Source organism: Rana temporaria, chromosome 5, assembly GCF_905171775.1.
Source record: "Rana temporaria chromosome 5, aRanTem1.1, whole genome shotgun sequence".
NCBI lineage: Eukaryota > Metazoa > Chordata > Amphibia > Anura > Ranidae > Rana > Rana temporaria.
In genome coordinates, this window is record NC_053493.1 from 94,691,052 (window position 1) to 94,707,935 (window position 16,884).

A 16,884-nucleotide genomic window follows, 5' to 3' on the forward strand; every position below is an offset into this window, starting at 1 on the left:
GTGCATATCAATAGCAGAGGTAGCGGTGAAATTCATAAAGCTGTATGTATGTTTTAATGAGATCCAGGTAGAAGGAGTTAATTTACACAAGTTATAATCCAATCCACAATACGGGACTAAAAGATAACAGGATAAGAAGTTAAAACGTATCTATACCCATATAGATTTTTTTTTTATAATGGAGATAGGTTAAAACCGCTGTCAGGTTTTACTGCTATAAAGGGCTCCAGTAAACAGATTCCCCTCACTCTGACAAAGTTGTACCAGACAGGATGTGAGGGAAAATCTGCAATGGGGAAACAGACAATAAATAGCTGGCAGAATTTCTTCCCTTACTTCAAAATAAAAAAAAAAGTATTTTTTACATGTGTCTGTGTTGCTGGTAAAAGAGATTTCCTCTCACTTCCTGTCCTGAGAACAACCTTTAATCTGACAGGAATTGAAGGAATTACGAGGCCTACAACAATACTATAACCTGACCAGATTTTGAATCCTTTTCCACTCTACCCAAAATAAAAATAAAATAAAAAGGCTATAACACTTTAAGGGAAAACACCCAAAAAGAGACATGTGCAGCTTTTAAAACCTTGGACCGTTCTCATCGGTTAACCGATGAAGCTGACTGATGGTCCGTCACGCCTACACACCATCGGTTAATTAACGTATCGTGTCAGAACGCGGTGACGTAAAACACAACGACGTGCTGAAAAAAACGAAGTTCAATGCTTCCAAGCATGCGTCGACTTGATTCTGAGAATGCGCGGGTTTTTAACCGATGCGTTTGCATACTATCGGTTAGGCGTCCATCGGTTCAATTTTACAGCAAGGGGGGCAACCTCTGTACCCATCTGCAGCCTAATCCCTCGGTGCTGTGTTACATCTTCAGTCTTGAATCTCCCAGCACTGTGCCCATCTTTAATCTTATTATGTCCCGGCGATGTGCCCATCTTTAATCTTATTATGTCCTGGCGCTGTGATACATTCAGTGTAAGCCGTGTAGTGTGACCAAGCGCCGCCTCCTGCTCTTCGTCCGTGATAGGCTGACTCACTGCTGGGAAACCGAGTCAGTGTTCCGTCACGGAGGAGGAGGAGGCGGCGCTTGGTTACATTCAGTGTAAGCCGTGTAGTGTAACCAAGCGCCGGGACATAATAGGATTAAAGATGGGCACAGCGCCGGGAAATAATAAGACTGAAGATGGGCACAGTGCTGGGACATAATAAGACTAAAGATGGGCACAGCGCCAGGAGATAACGCAGATCAAGGTACCGTACTTGAGGCACAGTGAGGCATGGGCACAGTGAGGCATGCAGATGGACACCCTAGGCTTATACGAGTCAATACGTTGTCCCATTTTTTTGTGGTAAAATTAGGTGCCTCGGCTTATATTCGGGTCAACTTATACTCGAGTATATACGGTATGTGGAACTGGTGTAACAGCCCCAGTTAGATGCAGAACCACCACTGTGCTGGTAAAAATATTATGTTAGGCCAGTACCTGTGATCACTAAGTGCACTGTTACCTCCGTAAATTGACTCTTACCGAAACAGGTAGACCCTATTAAAAGAGTCAAATTAGCCTGTAAATTGTAATCTCATCATAAAGGGGTTCAACAGACGCCATTCCTATGGTATATCACAATCTCCAGCATGTGTTGAATCAATACCATCCATGTATTTCTAGAGATTCATCAAAAAATCATAATAGGGAGACCCACATAGTGTAAAACCATAAAAAAAAATGATTTCAGATACATAGAACTACTCACAATTTTTTAATTATTAAGCACTTATATGCAGAGTACATTCCTGGGCAATGTTGGACATCACGTGTGTTAGCTCTGCACCTACGCATTTTGTCATAACTGACATCATCAGGGGCATGGTGCGTCATGGGGAACTCTCTGCCTAACACAGCAGAGGCAGCTCATGATTGGAGGAAAAGCCGTCCACATGATATTGACAAATCATACGAAAGTGCTCAGCTCCCAGTCTTTGTTCTTTAACTCCACTTATTTTAATAGTGAGTGATTCCCTGTCTTTGGAGTCAGTGTACTAAACAAGCCTTTTTTTTGCCAAATCTCTGCTTTACACATAGGGCCCTACATTTTCAGTCAAAGCTGAAGTAACTATTTGAATTACTCTATTAGAAGCTACTACTGTATATGCCTAAAAATCCTTCAATCCTACATTATAAAAGAGCTAAAAGAAAGGTTGCACTAAAACACATAATAAATGTGACAAAGGACCTAGTTATATAAACAGTCAATTGAAGGTGCTTCTTCACTAAAGATTAACAGGCAAAAAAAAAAAAAACTGAAAAAAAGGACTGTGGATTTTGTAAAAAGTCAAAGTTTAAATAAAGTTGGATAGCTATTAACTACGAGCAGGAGAATGTTCGGGATCAGAAGGAAGAAGAAGAAGAGATCTGGTCTTACAGCATCAAGGAAGCCTGTTCACTGGTTGCAACAGAATGTTATAAAATAATTGGGTTGAATGATGACTCAACAGCCATAACTCTGCAACAGTAACATTCAGTAATTCACACAAAAGGTGGTAAAAATGATATAATTAAATATTTGTAATAATAAAAAAGGTTTGAAGTGTATCTAGAAAGTCATTGAAGATTGCAAGAAATTATTAGATTATGGTTTGCGCCAAGGGAAAAATGCAAGAACGTGGTTTCATAAGAAAATGAAAGAAATTAATTAAATACGTATGTTCCATTATTTTATTTATGTATAAAGAAACCCGTGACCATGAAATGGAGAAAATAGGATGAAAAGATCAAAATGCAAATCACTGCAGTTATGGCGCAGTATTCTACCATGAATACGGTATATTATTAAAGAATCAAACTTTTATATCATTAGCAAGAATTGCTAAATATCACCATGCCAATTACTTTTCATCAAAACACACCAACAGGATCTGTAATACAGAAAATGTGAGTGGATATCGCCAAAACTATTTCATTTGCAAAAATATGAAAAAAACAATTCTAGCCATCCTAAGGGGCCTTGTAACATTAGCAATCCCAGCAGCTCACACATGACAAGCTCACCAAGACCCCTTTCACACTGGGTCGCTTTGCAGGCGCTATAACACTAAAAATAGCACCTGCAAAGCGACCTGAAACAGCCGCTGCTGTCTCTCCAGTGTGAACGCCCGGCTCACTGCGGTGGTTTTAACCCTTTCTCGGCCGCTAGCGGAGGGGGGGGTAAAAGCGCGAGGCCCCGCTCCTCTCCCCTATTAGCCCGGCGGCCAGGGGAGGAGGAGGGAGCCAGTTTATGCGAGTTTAAATCAGAGCTCCACCCTAAAGTGGAACTTCCGCTCATCGGATTCCCCCCCCCCCCCCCTGAAAGGTGCCAATTGTGTCCCGTCTTTGACAGGTATCCTTTTCCACTTCCGGGAGTCCTGCTGCAGCCGTGACGCGGCAGTGACGTCACCGCGGGGCTCCCTCCTCTTCCTCCCCTGGCCTGCGGGTTAATAGGGGAGAGGAGCGGGGCCTCGCGCATGCGCAGTAGGGTATAGACGCTATTGCAAAAACGTTAAAAAAAACGTTGAACGACTCACTGCAAAGCTACTGGCATTTTCATAACATTATTTTATAGTCCAGTGTGCATGGAGCCTTAAGCTCTGGAGCAACTGCACTTGCAGAACACATAGTCTATTTGCCTATAGTAAACCAACCACATGGACTCTAACAAAGCACTAATTTTCTCCATCACAGGATGTTGAGCTGCAAGAAAGAGTGGACCGTGCATGCATGGGTAGGGATTGTAGCCAAGTGCTCGTTCTTGAGTTTCAGACTTCACACATCTGCCTTTAGTTATACTTTAAAGGAGAAGTATAGCCAAAGCTCCCTTGGCTGTACTTCTATGGATCACAGGAGTGCAAATCCGCTCTCTGCTGACTTTAGAGCATAAAAAAAAAGTGTCCTCCTCAAAATGGGTTTCTGGATCCACAATGTACCTGGACTGACACCCGTCAGTCTGAGCCAGCCACTCCCCGCCCCGCCACAGCCCAGCGCTCCAATGAGCGAGGGTGAGGCAGAGCGGAGAGCTGCTGATTGAAAGTCAGCAGCTCTCTGCTCGGTGAGCTGTCAGAACAGAGTGATCGGGAGTGTTCGATCGCTCAGTTCTCAGTGTAAAGGTGCCGGGGGACAGATGCAGCGTCAGACGGATGCTGCATCCACCTAGGTAGATATAACTGGGGGAAGGATCCTTTACTTCTCTTTTAATGAAGCCCCACCAGCCCAACATGCTAGTTTTTCATTTGCTTGCCCTATTAATCTAATGTTAAAACTCACATCACACAAGAAAATGGCATCATGACCTTCAGTTGCAATAAGTGTTATAATACTTTTTTGATCATTACACCATAGTGAATTATGCTTTTTGTAGGTGTCAAGCGGTTAGGATGAAACCAAAAGCTGCATATGGTGGTTGTCTAATGGTAAATCTCTTTTTGGCAAACACTGCTTGTTTAGTATGCACTTTTGTTCTCTTGATGCGTTATACAGTATGGTGTACGCTTAATACGTTGATGTGGTTTACAGAAAGTGACTTTAACTTGTTTATTGTTAGAATTGAAGGAAAGTAACCTTTAGAGCTGGTTCACACAGGGGCGACATGACTCTGGCCGCGACTTTGCGAGGCGACCTAAACACGACCTAACCGCGCACCACAGTGCGACATGGGGCAACTTACAAGGCAACTTCAAGTCGCCTCCAGGACAGGAGGCTTTACAGTGGCCAATAAAACAACAATCAGCTCTGTGGGAGGGAGGGGTTTGCCTGAGAAAACAATTTTCTCTTCCTGTATTGTTGCTTCAGTTAAAGCGGGGGTTCACCCCAAAAAAAAAATGTTAACATTACATTCAGCCGAGTTGTCAGAATGACAATCGGCTGTTTTTTTTTATTTTATCCCCGTACATACCGTATTTTCACCGCCGCTTCCAGGTATGTCTTCTGCGGGACTGGGCGTTCCTAATTGATTGACAGGCTTCCGACCGTCGCATACTGTGCGTCACGAATTGCCGAACGTCGGTGCGCAGGCGCCGTATAGAGCCGTCTCGCAGTCCGACTTCTTTCGGCAACTCGTGACGCGCTGTATGCGATGGTCGGAAGCCTGTCAATCAAGGCTGGCCATAGATGGATCTTGGTGGCCTGATAAAAATGTTTACTGAACGGATTCCCCCATCCACACAATCTGTGCTATTGCATTCTGACAGCGGGGACTCCTCCCCCGAACAGAGCTACAGTTGATTGGCTACAGGTGCTGAGCAAATGAAAATTTTCCAACATCCAGAGAAGCTAATCATTTGATCGACTTCTCTTGAGCGAAAAGGGCCATAGATGGATTGAAATTTGGTCGGTCCTTGCTGAAGCGGCTGATTTTCGATCCATCTATGGCCAGGTATGGCTCCCATATACGAGTCTATTGTAAAAACAGACAGCTTGTCCTTTCTACGCTAAGCTTTGCCCTGCACCGTGGTCTCATGTTCACCTACGGCAGCTCCTTCTTGCAACATGGCAGTCTCCTGTAATAGGACAGCAAAGCAGCACTCTCTGGTTTTTCCTACAAGGTCTTTCCTACAAGGTCATATACAAACATAACAAGAATTCTTCCAAAAACATGGTATATTTTCACAATACTGTGATTCACACTCAGGAATGACAAAAATGACACACTCGGATTACTCTTCGATTTGTAGTTATTTTTCACATCACCAGATTCTGGATTTTACAAGATCATGTATAAATCCAACCAATAATTTCTGCCTGTTTAGGAGCCCAATACCCACTAAATAATGACATTTACTTGCTCTACATTCATTCATTTTAAAAGTGTTGATATCACTGAATAACAGCAGAAGTCTCAGGAGTACAACTTTTACTTTGAAGAAGGGAGGAAGCATTTGGAAGCACAGCTTAATATACGAAGCCAGGAAAATGTGAGCAATATATCGATTTCAGAAAGGTTTTCCTGGCCACGTGTGACCTTCAGGAAAACTCTCTGCAATTTCTTCTCCGCACCACCAGCCGCCCGCAACTGAAGGACACTCTGCCGACACCACATTCATTTCACCCGCCTGGTTTCCAATGACAATGCGTGTTAAACAGACAAAACAAATTCCGTTTTTTAACCTCCCCAAATAATCCAAGCTGAACTCCCATCATTCTGCATTATTATATAGATAATGGCACTCCTGATTACTTATATATGAAAAAGAAAAGGAGGTTTTGTCCATCTAACCCAGGCAGATAGTATATTTTTTGAGTGCAGAATAGATGATGAAGTATCTGTTTGGCCGATATAGGCAGCACTTTAAATTTCCAATTTAAAGGCAGGACATTTTTAAAATATAATGCATTCCCTGCAACAGAGTAAACGTGTGAATTACTTGCTCATCTTTCCCCTTCCCCCAAAATACCTACCCAAATCCTCTCCCGATGCAGAGCAGTGCCCATCAGCAGCAGTGCTGTTCTCTCTCCCTCTTCGCACAGAGGCAGCAGTGAGAGCCATTGGCTCCCATTACTATTAATCTAATTCTTTGAGGATGGAGTGGGGATGGAGTGTGGACACACAGCACAGCTCAGGAGCAGGCCCGTACAAGCGCACACGGCTTGTTATGCAGGAACTCAGAAAAGAGGAGAAGTATAGATCACCAGCCAGGGACCCCAGAAGAGGTAAGGCAGGGCTCAACAAATCCTGTTCGCCATGGCGACTAGAAATAGGGTCCTGGAGACTTGGCTTGGAAGGGGGGCAAAAAGAAAAAAAAAAAAAAGATTTTGTTTTTGTGAGCTGGCGCCATCTGGTGGTGAGCCGTTGGTATTACGAGTCATTACCACCAGATGTGTAAGCTGGCGCCATCTGGTGGTGGCCGTTGGTATTACAAGTTAAAGGGGAGGTTCACCCTAAAAAACACTTTCTCTAATTACACTGGCCCCCCACATTACAATACGATTATGCCCGTTATGTTTTTTTTGATGCTGTACATACCTTCGTACCCGTGGCTTCGGGGTTGCGAGTCCCGTGGGAGTGGGCGTTCCTCACATGCTGGTGATTGACGTTTTGACAAAAAAACAGCTCCCCCCATCGCGTAAGCCGCGTCACGATTGGCGAAAGGAGCCGAACGGCGATGCGCAGGCGCAGTATAGCGCCGACTCGCCGTTCGGCTCCTTTCGCCAGTCGTGACGCAGCTTACGCGACGGGGGAGCTGTATTTTTGTCAAAACGTCAATCACCAGCATGTGAGGAACGCCCACTCCCGCGGGACTCGCAACCCCGAAGCCACGGGTACGAAGGTATGTACAGCATCAAAAAAAACATAACAGGCATAATCGTATTGTAATGTGGGGGGCCAGTGTAATTAGAGAAAGTGGTTTTTAGGGTGAACCTCCCTTTAAGCATTACAAGTTAAACAGCAAATCTAATGTTATTTTTCACTATTTTTCACTATTTTCACTGCCATCTTCTTCCCTCTAATTAGAACCCCCAAACATTATATATATTTTTTATCCTTACACCCTAGAGAATAAAATGGCGATCATTGAAATACTTTCTGTCACGCCGTATTTGCGCAGCGGTCTTACAAGCGCACTTTTTTGTGAAAAAATTACACTTTTTTTAATTAAAAAATAAGACAACAGTAAAGTTTTTTTGTTTTTTTTAGATTATGAAAGATAATGTTACGCCGAGTAAATTCATACCCAACATGTCACGCTTCAAAATTGCGTCCGCTCGTGGAATGCCAACAAACTTTTACCCTTTAAAATCTTCATAGGCAACGTTTAAAAAAATCTACAGGTTGCATGTTTTGAGTTACAGAGGAGGTCTAGGGCTAGAATTATTGCTCACGCTCTACCAATCGCGGCGATACCTTATATGTGTTCGCTTCTGCGCGCGAGCTCGTCGGGACGGGGCGCGTTTTCTGGCTCCTAACTTTTTTAGCTGGCTCCTCGATTCCAAGCAAATTTGTCAACCCCTGAGGTAAGGGACTGCTCTGTGCAACACCAGTACACAGAGAAAGTACTGGTACGTATAACAGGTTTATTGTTTTAAGTGGAAAAAATAACCTTTACAACCACTTTAAACTCGAGATACTTTTTTTTCTCAGTACAGAATCTGTCAGGTTTTTCTTGCCGTTTGACCTTGTTGGTTACAAGTCGAAACCAAGTGGAAATTCCGCTGCTGGCAGTTGATGCTTGAATAAGTGTGATTTACCCTCACTTTGGATATACAGTATATTTTGTAAACAGATCTTCATACAATTATATCCCATTTTAACTTATAGTGTATGTAAAGCGAAATTATTTTTTTAAATTTTATTTTAGAGCAGAGAATGGGATTTTTATTTACTCTCTGTGCTGCTTGAGCGAGATTCCAGTTTACTTAAAGTGGTTGTAAACCTCAGACATGAAATATGAACAAAGCATATCCCTCTATAGCAGGAGAATTTAATTTAAATTCATGAAGGTTGGGCCATTAAAAATTTTATCCAGTCCGAGTCTCATGTTTAATTGGTTAACGTCGGCAGACTGGGCAGTATATTTCCGTCACTTTAAAATGCCTGTCGTGCGGGCGCTCGCACTCCCTGGCTGAGAGCTTCGTGACCATGCCCGTTGCACCACGTGGACTCTATGTCCGCCGGTGTCCCGCAATCGGGTCACAGAGCTGCAGAACGGGGAGAGTAAACAAGCATCTCCCCGTTCTGCCTAGTGACACTGTCACTGATCGTCTGCTCCCTCTCATCGGGAGCAGCAATCAGTGACATGTCACTCATAGCCACACCCCCTAACAGTTAGAATCACTCCCTAGGACACACTCAACCTCTTGAGCACCTAGTGGTTAACCCCTTCACTGCCAGTGTCATTTTCACAGTAATCAGTGCATTTTTATAGCACTGATCGCTGTAAAAATGACAATGGTCCCAAAAATGTGTCAAAAGTTTCCGATGTGTCCTCTTTATGGGGGGATCGAGTGTCTAAAAGACCCCAAATCCCTCCTTTGCACTTAAAAGTATTCAGATTGCCAAAATTGGCGATTCTGAATACTGTAAAAAAAAAAAAAAATCAGTGCCAATGGCAGCCAAGCAAACCGGAAGTGACGCTGTAACGTCGCTTCTGGGATTTTACATCAGAGACTTGATTCAGAGACTCAGCCTAGGCGGCAATTTCCCCTTTGCCCCCCTGGATCCGCCCCCTGCCCTGGTGTGCTATTGTAGTTTAACAGTGAGGACTGCAATATTAAAGGAAAAATATTCCAATAAGTTCGAGAGAATTCGGGAAGGCCATAGATATTTTGATACTGAAATTCGGCCAGTCCCTGCTGAACTGAATGAACGTCAATCCATTTTTGGCCAGCTTTAGAGGGAAAGAGAGTTCCAATATCAAATCACTAGCTGAGAAGGTGCACAACATCATTAGACTGTATCAGCTAATCATACTAAACTCCTTGGCTGCAGATAGTTGGGGAGCAGAAGCTGGGTGGGAAATGGTGAACTTCAATGGTAAACTAAGGTCAGTTTTAGGTGATTATGTAAAGTGGCTGTAAAACAAGCCTTTTTTTTCCGTAATGCATTCCCTGCACTATGGTAAAAAAAATCCCAGTATTTCTACCTCCCACCCCATCTACCTGTATACTTACCAGAGACCTATCTCAATCCAGCGCTGTGCCTGTCTGTGGCCATTGGCTCCTGCTGCCGTCAATCAAATCCTCTGATTGGGAATTAGGAGGCAGGGCTGAGCTGTGTGTGTCTATAGGCGCCTGACTTGGGAATAAGCCCACAGGTGTGCCACCATAGCAAGAGACTTGCTATGGTGGCACAACAGAAGAAGAATAGCCGAGAGCGCAAGCTAAGGACCCCAAAAGAGAAGGTTCGGGGATGCTCTGTGCAATACAATTCCACAGAGCAGGCAAGTATAACATGTTATTATTGTATATACCGTATATATCGGCGTATACTGCGCACTTTTTTCCCCTTAAAATAAAGGGGCTACATTCGGCCAGGCTCGGCTTCGCTCGTGCTCACGCATAAACGTCACAGAGCGTAGTGCACTCGGTATACGTCGGCAGGGGCGTTCAAACTGAGCGCGGGAAGCGGCGAATTCGATGGGGAGACAGCGCGGGAGAAGCCAGGAAGACACCACCGAAGCCGCAGACGGACGCCGGACCCGACGAGGCGGACACCAACGAAGCCACAGACGGACCCAACGAGGACACCACCAAAGCCGCAGATGGACCCGACGAGGAGGACACCACCGAAGCCGCAGACGGACGCCGGACCCGACGAGGCGGACACCACCGAAGCCGCAGACGGACCCGACGAGGACACCACCAAAGCCGCAGATGGACCCGACGAGGAGGACACCACCGAAGCCGCAGACGGACGCCGGACCCGACGAGGCCGCCGCACAAGACACCAAAACTGTAAGTACTAAAATGTTTTTTTTACAGGAATAGGGGTCCACATTAGGGGTGCGCGCTATACGCCGGAGCGCGCAATACCCCAATAAATACGGTATATAAAAAAAATGTAGCCTCCTGTACTGAAAATGCATACATACTCTGCACTACTCACTGCATGCATTAAAATCTGAAGCCCACCTAATTTCCTGGCTACGGGTCATCCAGCATTATCTAGCCCTTTCCTCCCCAGCCCTCTTGTCCCTTGCAGGCCCATTTCATTCACTCGATCTTACTGCTTCCAACAGGACTGAGAGCTCTCGAAAGTAGCAGGGTGGTATGACATTTTCATAAAGCTATGACCCGCACCCTACCAGTCCTTCCTACCAGTCATACGCTGCCTTTGTTGCATAGAGAAGCACAGAGACCACTAGGTCTAAGATAAAGTATGTAGCAAAAACAGTTTTATTTAAACATTTCATTAACATATTAATAGGGGGAAGGGAGGTACCAGGGAAGCAATAATATAAGCAGATTGGATTTTAGATTTAATTATTATAGAATTAATGGGTGGAACTGCAAATATGATTTCACCACATATCAGTAAGTGTAATCATGTTTTGTAAAGCAATGAATGTACTGCCAAAACAAAAGCATTAAGGCATTAAATAATAATTATTTAAAAGGTCCACCCAGAAAATGGAGTGACCTCCACCCATTGGCAAAAAAATAAATATACCTGAAAGACAGTTTAGGCAGCAGAGTACGTTTATAGAAAGGAAAGGAAGTTGAAGTGACTTTCTTTTTGTTGTGCTCATAAGTTTACATACCCTGGTAGAATTTATGAATTTATAATTCATATTCAAAGAATATGAATAACACAAAACTTTTCTTTCATTCATGGTTAGTGTTTGGCTGAAGCCATTTATTATCAATCAACTGTGTTTACTCTTTTTAAATCATAATTGCAACAGAAGCTACGCAAATGATTCTGATCAAAAGTTTACATACCCCAGTTCTTAATACCGTATATTGTCCCCTTTAACATCAATGACAGCTTGAAGTCTTTTGTGATATTTGTGGATGAGGCTCCTTATCTTCTCAGATGGTAAAGCTGCCCATTCTTCTTGGCAAAAAGCCTCCAGTTCTTGTAAATTCTTGGGCTGTCTTCCATGAACTGCACATATGAGATCTCCCCAGAGTGGTTCAATGATTCTGAGGTCAGGAGACTGAGATGGCCACTCCAGAACCTTCACTTTATTCTGCTGTAGCCAATGACAGGTCAACTTGGCCTTGTGTTTTGGATCATTGTCATGTTGGAATGCCCAATAACATCCCATACGCAGCTTCCTGGCTGATGAATGCAAATGTTCCTCTAGTATTTTTTAGTAACATACTGCATTCATCTTGCCATCAATTTTAATCAAATTTCCTGTGCCTTTGTAGCTCACTCATCCCCAAAACATCAGCGATCCACCTTCGTGTTTCACAGTAGGAATGGTGTACCTTTCTTCATAGGCCTTGTTAACTCCTCTCCAAATGTAGCGTTTATGGTTGTTGACAAAAAGCAACATTTTGGTCTCATCACTCCAAATGACTTTGTGGCAGAAGGTTTGAGGCTTGACTCTTTGCTGTTTTGCGTATTGTCAGCAAGATACTTTGTGGCATTTGTGTAGTAATGGCTTTCTTCTGGCGACTCGACCATGCAGCCTATCTTTCCTCAAGTGCCTCCTTATTGTGCACACCACATGTTTTCAGAGAGTCCTGTATTTCACCTGAAGTTATTTGTGGGTTTTTCTTTGCATCCCAAACAATTTTCCTAGCAGTTGTGATTGAAATTCTAGTTGGTCTACCTGACCGTGGTTTGGTTCAAACAGAACCCCTCATTTTCCACTTCTTGATTAGAGTTTGAACACTGCTGATTGGCATTATCAATTACTTGGATATCTTTTTATATCCCTTTCCTGTTTTATACAGTTCAACTACCTTTTCCCGCAGATCCTTTAACAATTCTTTTGCTTTCCCCATGACTCAGAATGCAGAAACATCAATGCAGCACTGGATGAAAGATGCAAGGGTCTGTCAGGAGTCCAGAAACTCACTGACCTTTTATACACGCACACCAATTACAAGAAAACAGATCACAAGTGAGGATGGTTACCTTTAATAGCCATTCAAACCCCTTTGTGTCAACTTGTGTGCATGTTATCAAAATCACCAGGGTATGTAAACTTTTGATCAGGGTCATTTGGGTAATTTCTGTTGCGATTATGAAAAAAAAAAGTAAACACAGTTGATTGATAATAAATGGCTTCAGCCAAACACTAACCATGAGTGAAAGAAATGTTTTTGAGTTATCATTCATGAAACTTTACAGATAGTTTAGTGACATGCATGCACATGTGGCTCTTTTACAACTATAATATATAAATAAAATACAGTTTTTATTGAGGGTTTTACTTTATTCCGATGTGCTCACTGATTATTTTGTAGTTTTTAAGTTTAATATTAATACGAGCTGAGAAGCCCCTTACCCATGTTAAAGTTTTGTGCAGGTGACAGATCCTCTTTATGGAGACCTGGGGTCTATAGGATCCCTAGCGCCTCCCGTGCACGTAGCTCAAGCTGCTGGTAAATTGGCATATAAATATATAATAATATAACGAGCCTTAGATTTTAGAATTATAACTGCACAATGACAGGTAAGGGATGACCTCCCTAGACATAACTAAAAGGTAAAAAAGAATGTCATGGACTTCTAATGTACATGAACCAGCTACATAAGATCAAACCGAAGACAGAAATGGCTAGGAGTTAAATAGACAATTGACTGACACTGCCAAGCAACTTATGCTCTGTGAAAATGCCTGGTTGGTTAATGTTCGTCACATGGATGAGGATGATGGGTGGTGTTCTTCATTCACCAAACTTGTACCCGCAAGAATCAACTCAAATTTTTGCACAGAACACTCACTAGCCTAGATTTATTAAAGCCTCCTATTCAATTCCTCTGCTGTTCCTATCAAAATGGGAGTGAGAGTTGAGATATGGAATGGGAAAAAACACGGGCGCTTTCCTTTAAATTATATTATCCCACAACCAGAAACGCAATTACCACCATTGTGTCTAGATCGGGGTCCGCAACCTGTAGATCATGATCGCAGCCTGGCTTTCTTACCTACTATCCTAGAGCATCAGAGTGCAATGCAGAAAGACTACTTGTAAAGTTGAAGCTGTAGTATAGAGCAGGAGCCAATACCTCCTTTGTAGTGTGTGTAGAATCCTAGAAAAATACACAAAGCCCTTATATGAAGCCTGACTGCAGCAAGCAAGCAGTGATTGGTACTGTAGCAATCGGACTGATGCGCTGGTATCGGAAATCCAATCCATGACCCAGCAATCAGCGCCGCTCTGGGCCAATCGACTGGTCATTTCAGAACACAAAACATCTTGTGGGCTGAGACAGGAACACCCCCCCAGGGTTGATTGGCCAAAGGCTAAAGCCTAGCCCACATCCATAGCTCAATAAATGGAGTAGCCTGAGCTATGGACAGTGTTCTTCCACAAAGCCAGTTCTAAACTGGGGAGTGCCACATATTCCAGTATGCTTTTACTAACGGATAGACTTTGGTAAAGTTTTTATCCCTTTTTATTTTCATAGCAAATTGCCTATTGCGTGTCTTTCTGTATTTTTTGTATCTTTTTTGGTAACTCCTTTTTCTTTGTATGCGCTGCCCACTTTTGGGATATTAAATGATAAAATTAATAAGTGACTTCTGTGTACTAAGCTAGGACTCTCTGGAGAGGTTATTGTATTTTAGTGGTCAGTCTAGGTTACGTGCCAATCGGTATGCAATTTCACTGTATGTTGACAGATTGCATGCAGATTGTAAGCTAACAGATCTGCCAGACGGAGATCTGTGTGTGTGGTGGCTCAGCAGACCAGTCTGCAGACAAACTGTTGGGTGGTGGCAGGCTATCGTTTAGTGTGTGTCTGGTGTGTGGGTGTGGGGACAGTGGGAAGAGTGATTAACACTGGGGTTCAAGCTTGTAGGATAGCTGGAGGGATCCTAGAAGTGTGTAGTAATTGCTAGACTGCGCCCCAACCCTTAGAGTGCACCAGATTGTATGTAAAATTCGTATCTGCCTGTGTGTGGTCAGCTAGCTGGATTGGAGTCCCCTCTAGTGATGGCCAAAGGTAGTGCGGGCTGTGAAAGTATCACAGCCAGTCGTGCTCAGTAGAAATCCCCCCATATTCCCTTAGTTCCTCATATAGCCCCGCCACGCAACACCCGTCGCGGTTAGATAGTCACCGTTGGCGGGCGCAATCGTGACAAGGAAGTGAGGATCTCTCAGAAGAAATAAGGACATTTAAAAGCAAAATCGAAGGATGAGGTAAGTGAAGGAGGACTGCACTAAGGTAAAGGAAGCAATTTAGGGATTTTTTCTTTACCTTTACAACCCCTTTAAACCTCTTTGAGAAGGTGGATGGGTTCTTTCTATTAATACCATGTTTCATTTGCAATCCCCTCCTATAATCCTATTGGGAAAAGTGTCTTATTGAACCCAGTGGGAGTTATGCATGTATTTTACTTTTTATACCAAGAATATATTATGGGGAATGGTACTGGGGGTGAATATTTGTATATTCCCATGTTGATATGATGTATTTTCCGGTTTTGAATTTCCTCTTCATTTATACCTGGGCTATGCTGGCCACTAGCGCTGTTGCACGACTGTTTTTTTGCGCAATATATCTGTTGCGTTTTATATACACCAAAAAATAAAAATGACTAAGAGTACCAAGAAACTAACCTGCCGACTTCCAAACTTCGAGGAGGAACTGCTTGTACTCCGAGATGGAGAGAGCATCTTCTGGGACACTCCCAGGTTCCTTTCTTCTCCCATTATTAATGATCAGAGGTGGTCTCAGCATTCACTGAACTGGGGAACACCAGATAAACATAACTTCTTACTCATCTTCTATGAAGCCTGCATACATTTCATCCGCACCTAGTGAGATAAGGAAAAGTAATCAGAGTTAAAATAGGCTGCTATAATTTATACTTCTCTACAAAAACCCATGTGGAAAAAACACAACTTACTGCACAAAAGCATGGATAGAACTTGGCAGGGCAATGCTACAGGTCTACTTTAATGGCAACCCTTTTCTTAAAGGGGTTGTAAAGGTTTGTTTTTTATTTTCTAAATAGGTTCCTTTAAGCTACTGCATTGTTGGTTCACTTACCTTTTCCTTCGATTTCCCTTCTAAATGTTTTTTTTTTTGTCTGAATTTCTCACTTCAGGTTTCTCCTCAGTAAGCTTGCCCCCATCATCCAAGCTGTTCTGGCTGGGGGTTAGTCAGTCAGAACAGCTTACTGAGGAGGAACAGGAAGTGAGAAATTCAGACAAAGAATAAAAACATTTAGAAGGGAAATCAAAGAAAAAGGTAAGTGAACCAACAATGCACTAGCTTAAAGGAACCTATTTAGAAAATACAACACAAACCTTTGCTTCCCTTTTCTTCACTCCTACTGCCATTAGGAGGGCAGAGAAGGGCCTGGCACAGGCTCTGCATGTTCATCACTCCCCTTTCCCCCCCCCCCCCCATGTGACAGCACTGGTTCTCAACAATTGGTTGTCTAGGTACTGCTGTGGTCACACAGAAAAATGACTCAGCCCTGTGTAAGCTCCAATTAGGACTGGCTTGAAACTTACTCAGCACTTCTCCTCACTTCCATGGGTGAAGGGTTTGACCTCTGAATCACATGCCAGCTAGTATATCTTTTATCAGAGATTTCAGTGCTGAAATATCATTAGACCATGCAATGTTATCGGGAAAACACAATCATGGGGCCAATAGATTATTTGCGGAAAAAAAGTCTACTTAGTGGAGGTCATTTCTCCTATTTGAGTCAGCTTCAGATCTTGTGTAAGAGAGACCAGCGTAAAATTAATTATTTTACTTATGCATGTTGGCATGTTGATTAATTGATTTAAAAAAATTAATAAATAATTCTGGGTATATATATATATATATATATATATATATATATATATATATATATATATATATATTTTTTTTTTTTTTTCTGTACAGGGGGACAGACATATTTGCCAATTAAACACATAGGCCCATATTCACAAAGCACTTACGCCGACGTATAACAAGTTACGCCGACGTAAGTGCAAATGTGCGCCGTCGTATCTGTGCGTTAGACCCACAAACAGATATGCGCCTAAAATCAGGCTACACCCCGCCGACGTAGCTTGCTTACGCCTGCATGGGGTGGGCGCACATTTAGGCTGGCTGCATGGTGCCGCTCCCATTGATTAGCCATTCAAACATACAAATGAGGGAAATGAGGGAAATACGGCGATTCACGAACTTGCGTCGCAGGCTACGCGAGGTGCGCTTAAGTTGTACGTCCGGCGTAAAGTTATTCCCTATAAAGTAGGTGCAACCCAGCAGCAG

General features: G+C 43.1%; 1 protein-coding gene across 2 annotated transcripts in view; it reads right to left on the bottom strand.

Moving 5' to 3' along the window:
- Positions 1 to 16,884, bottom strand: part of OSBPL3 (oxysterol binding protein like 3) — a 262,480-nt gene that overhangs the window by 122,567 nt on the left and 123,029 nt on the right. For both annotated transcript variants that reach the window (XM_040352884.1, XM_040352885.1), the window contains exon 3: positions 15,225 to 15,422. In XM_040352884.1, the coding sequence (XP_040208818.1) occupies positions 15,225 to 15,317 (93 nt within the window). In that variant the 5' untranslated portion in view covers positions 15,318 to 15,422. The remainder of the gene's footprint in view (positions 1 to 15,224; positions 15,423 to 16,884) is intronic.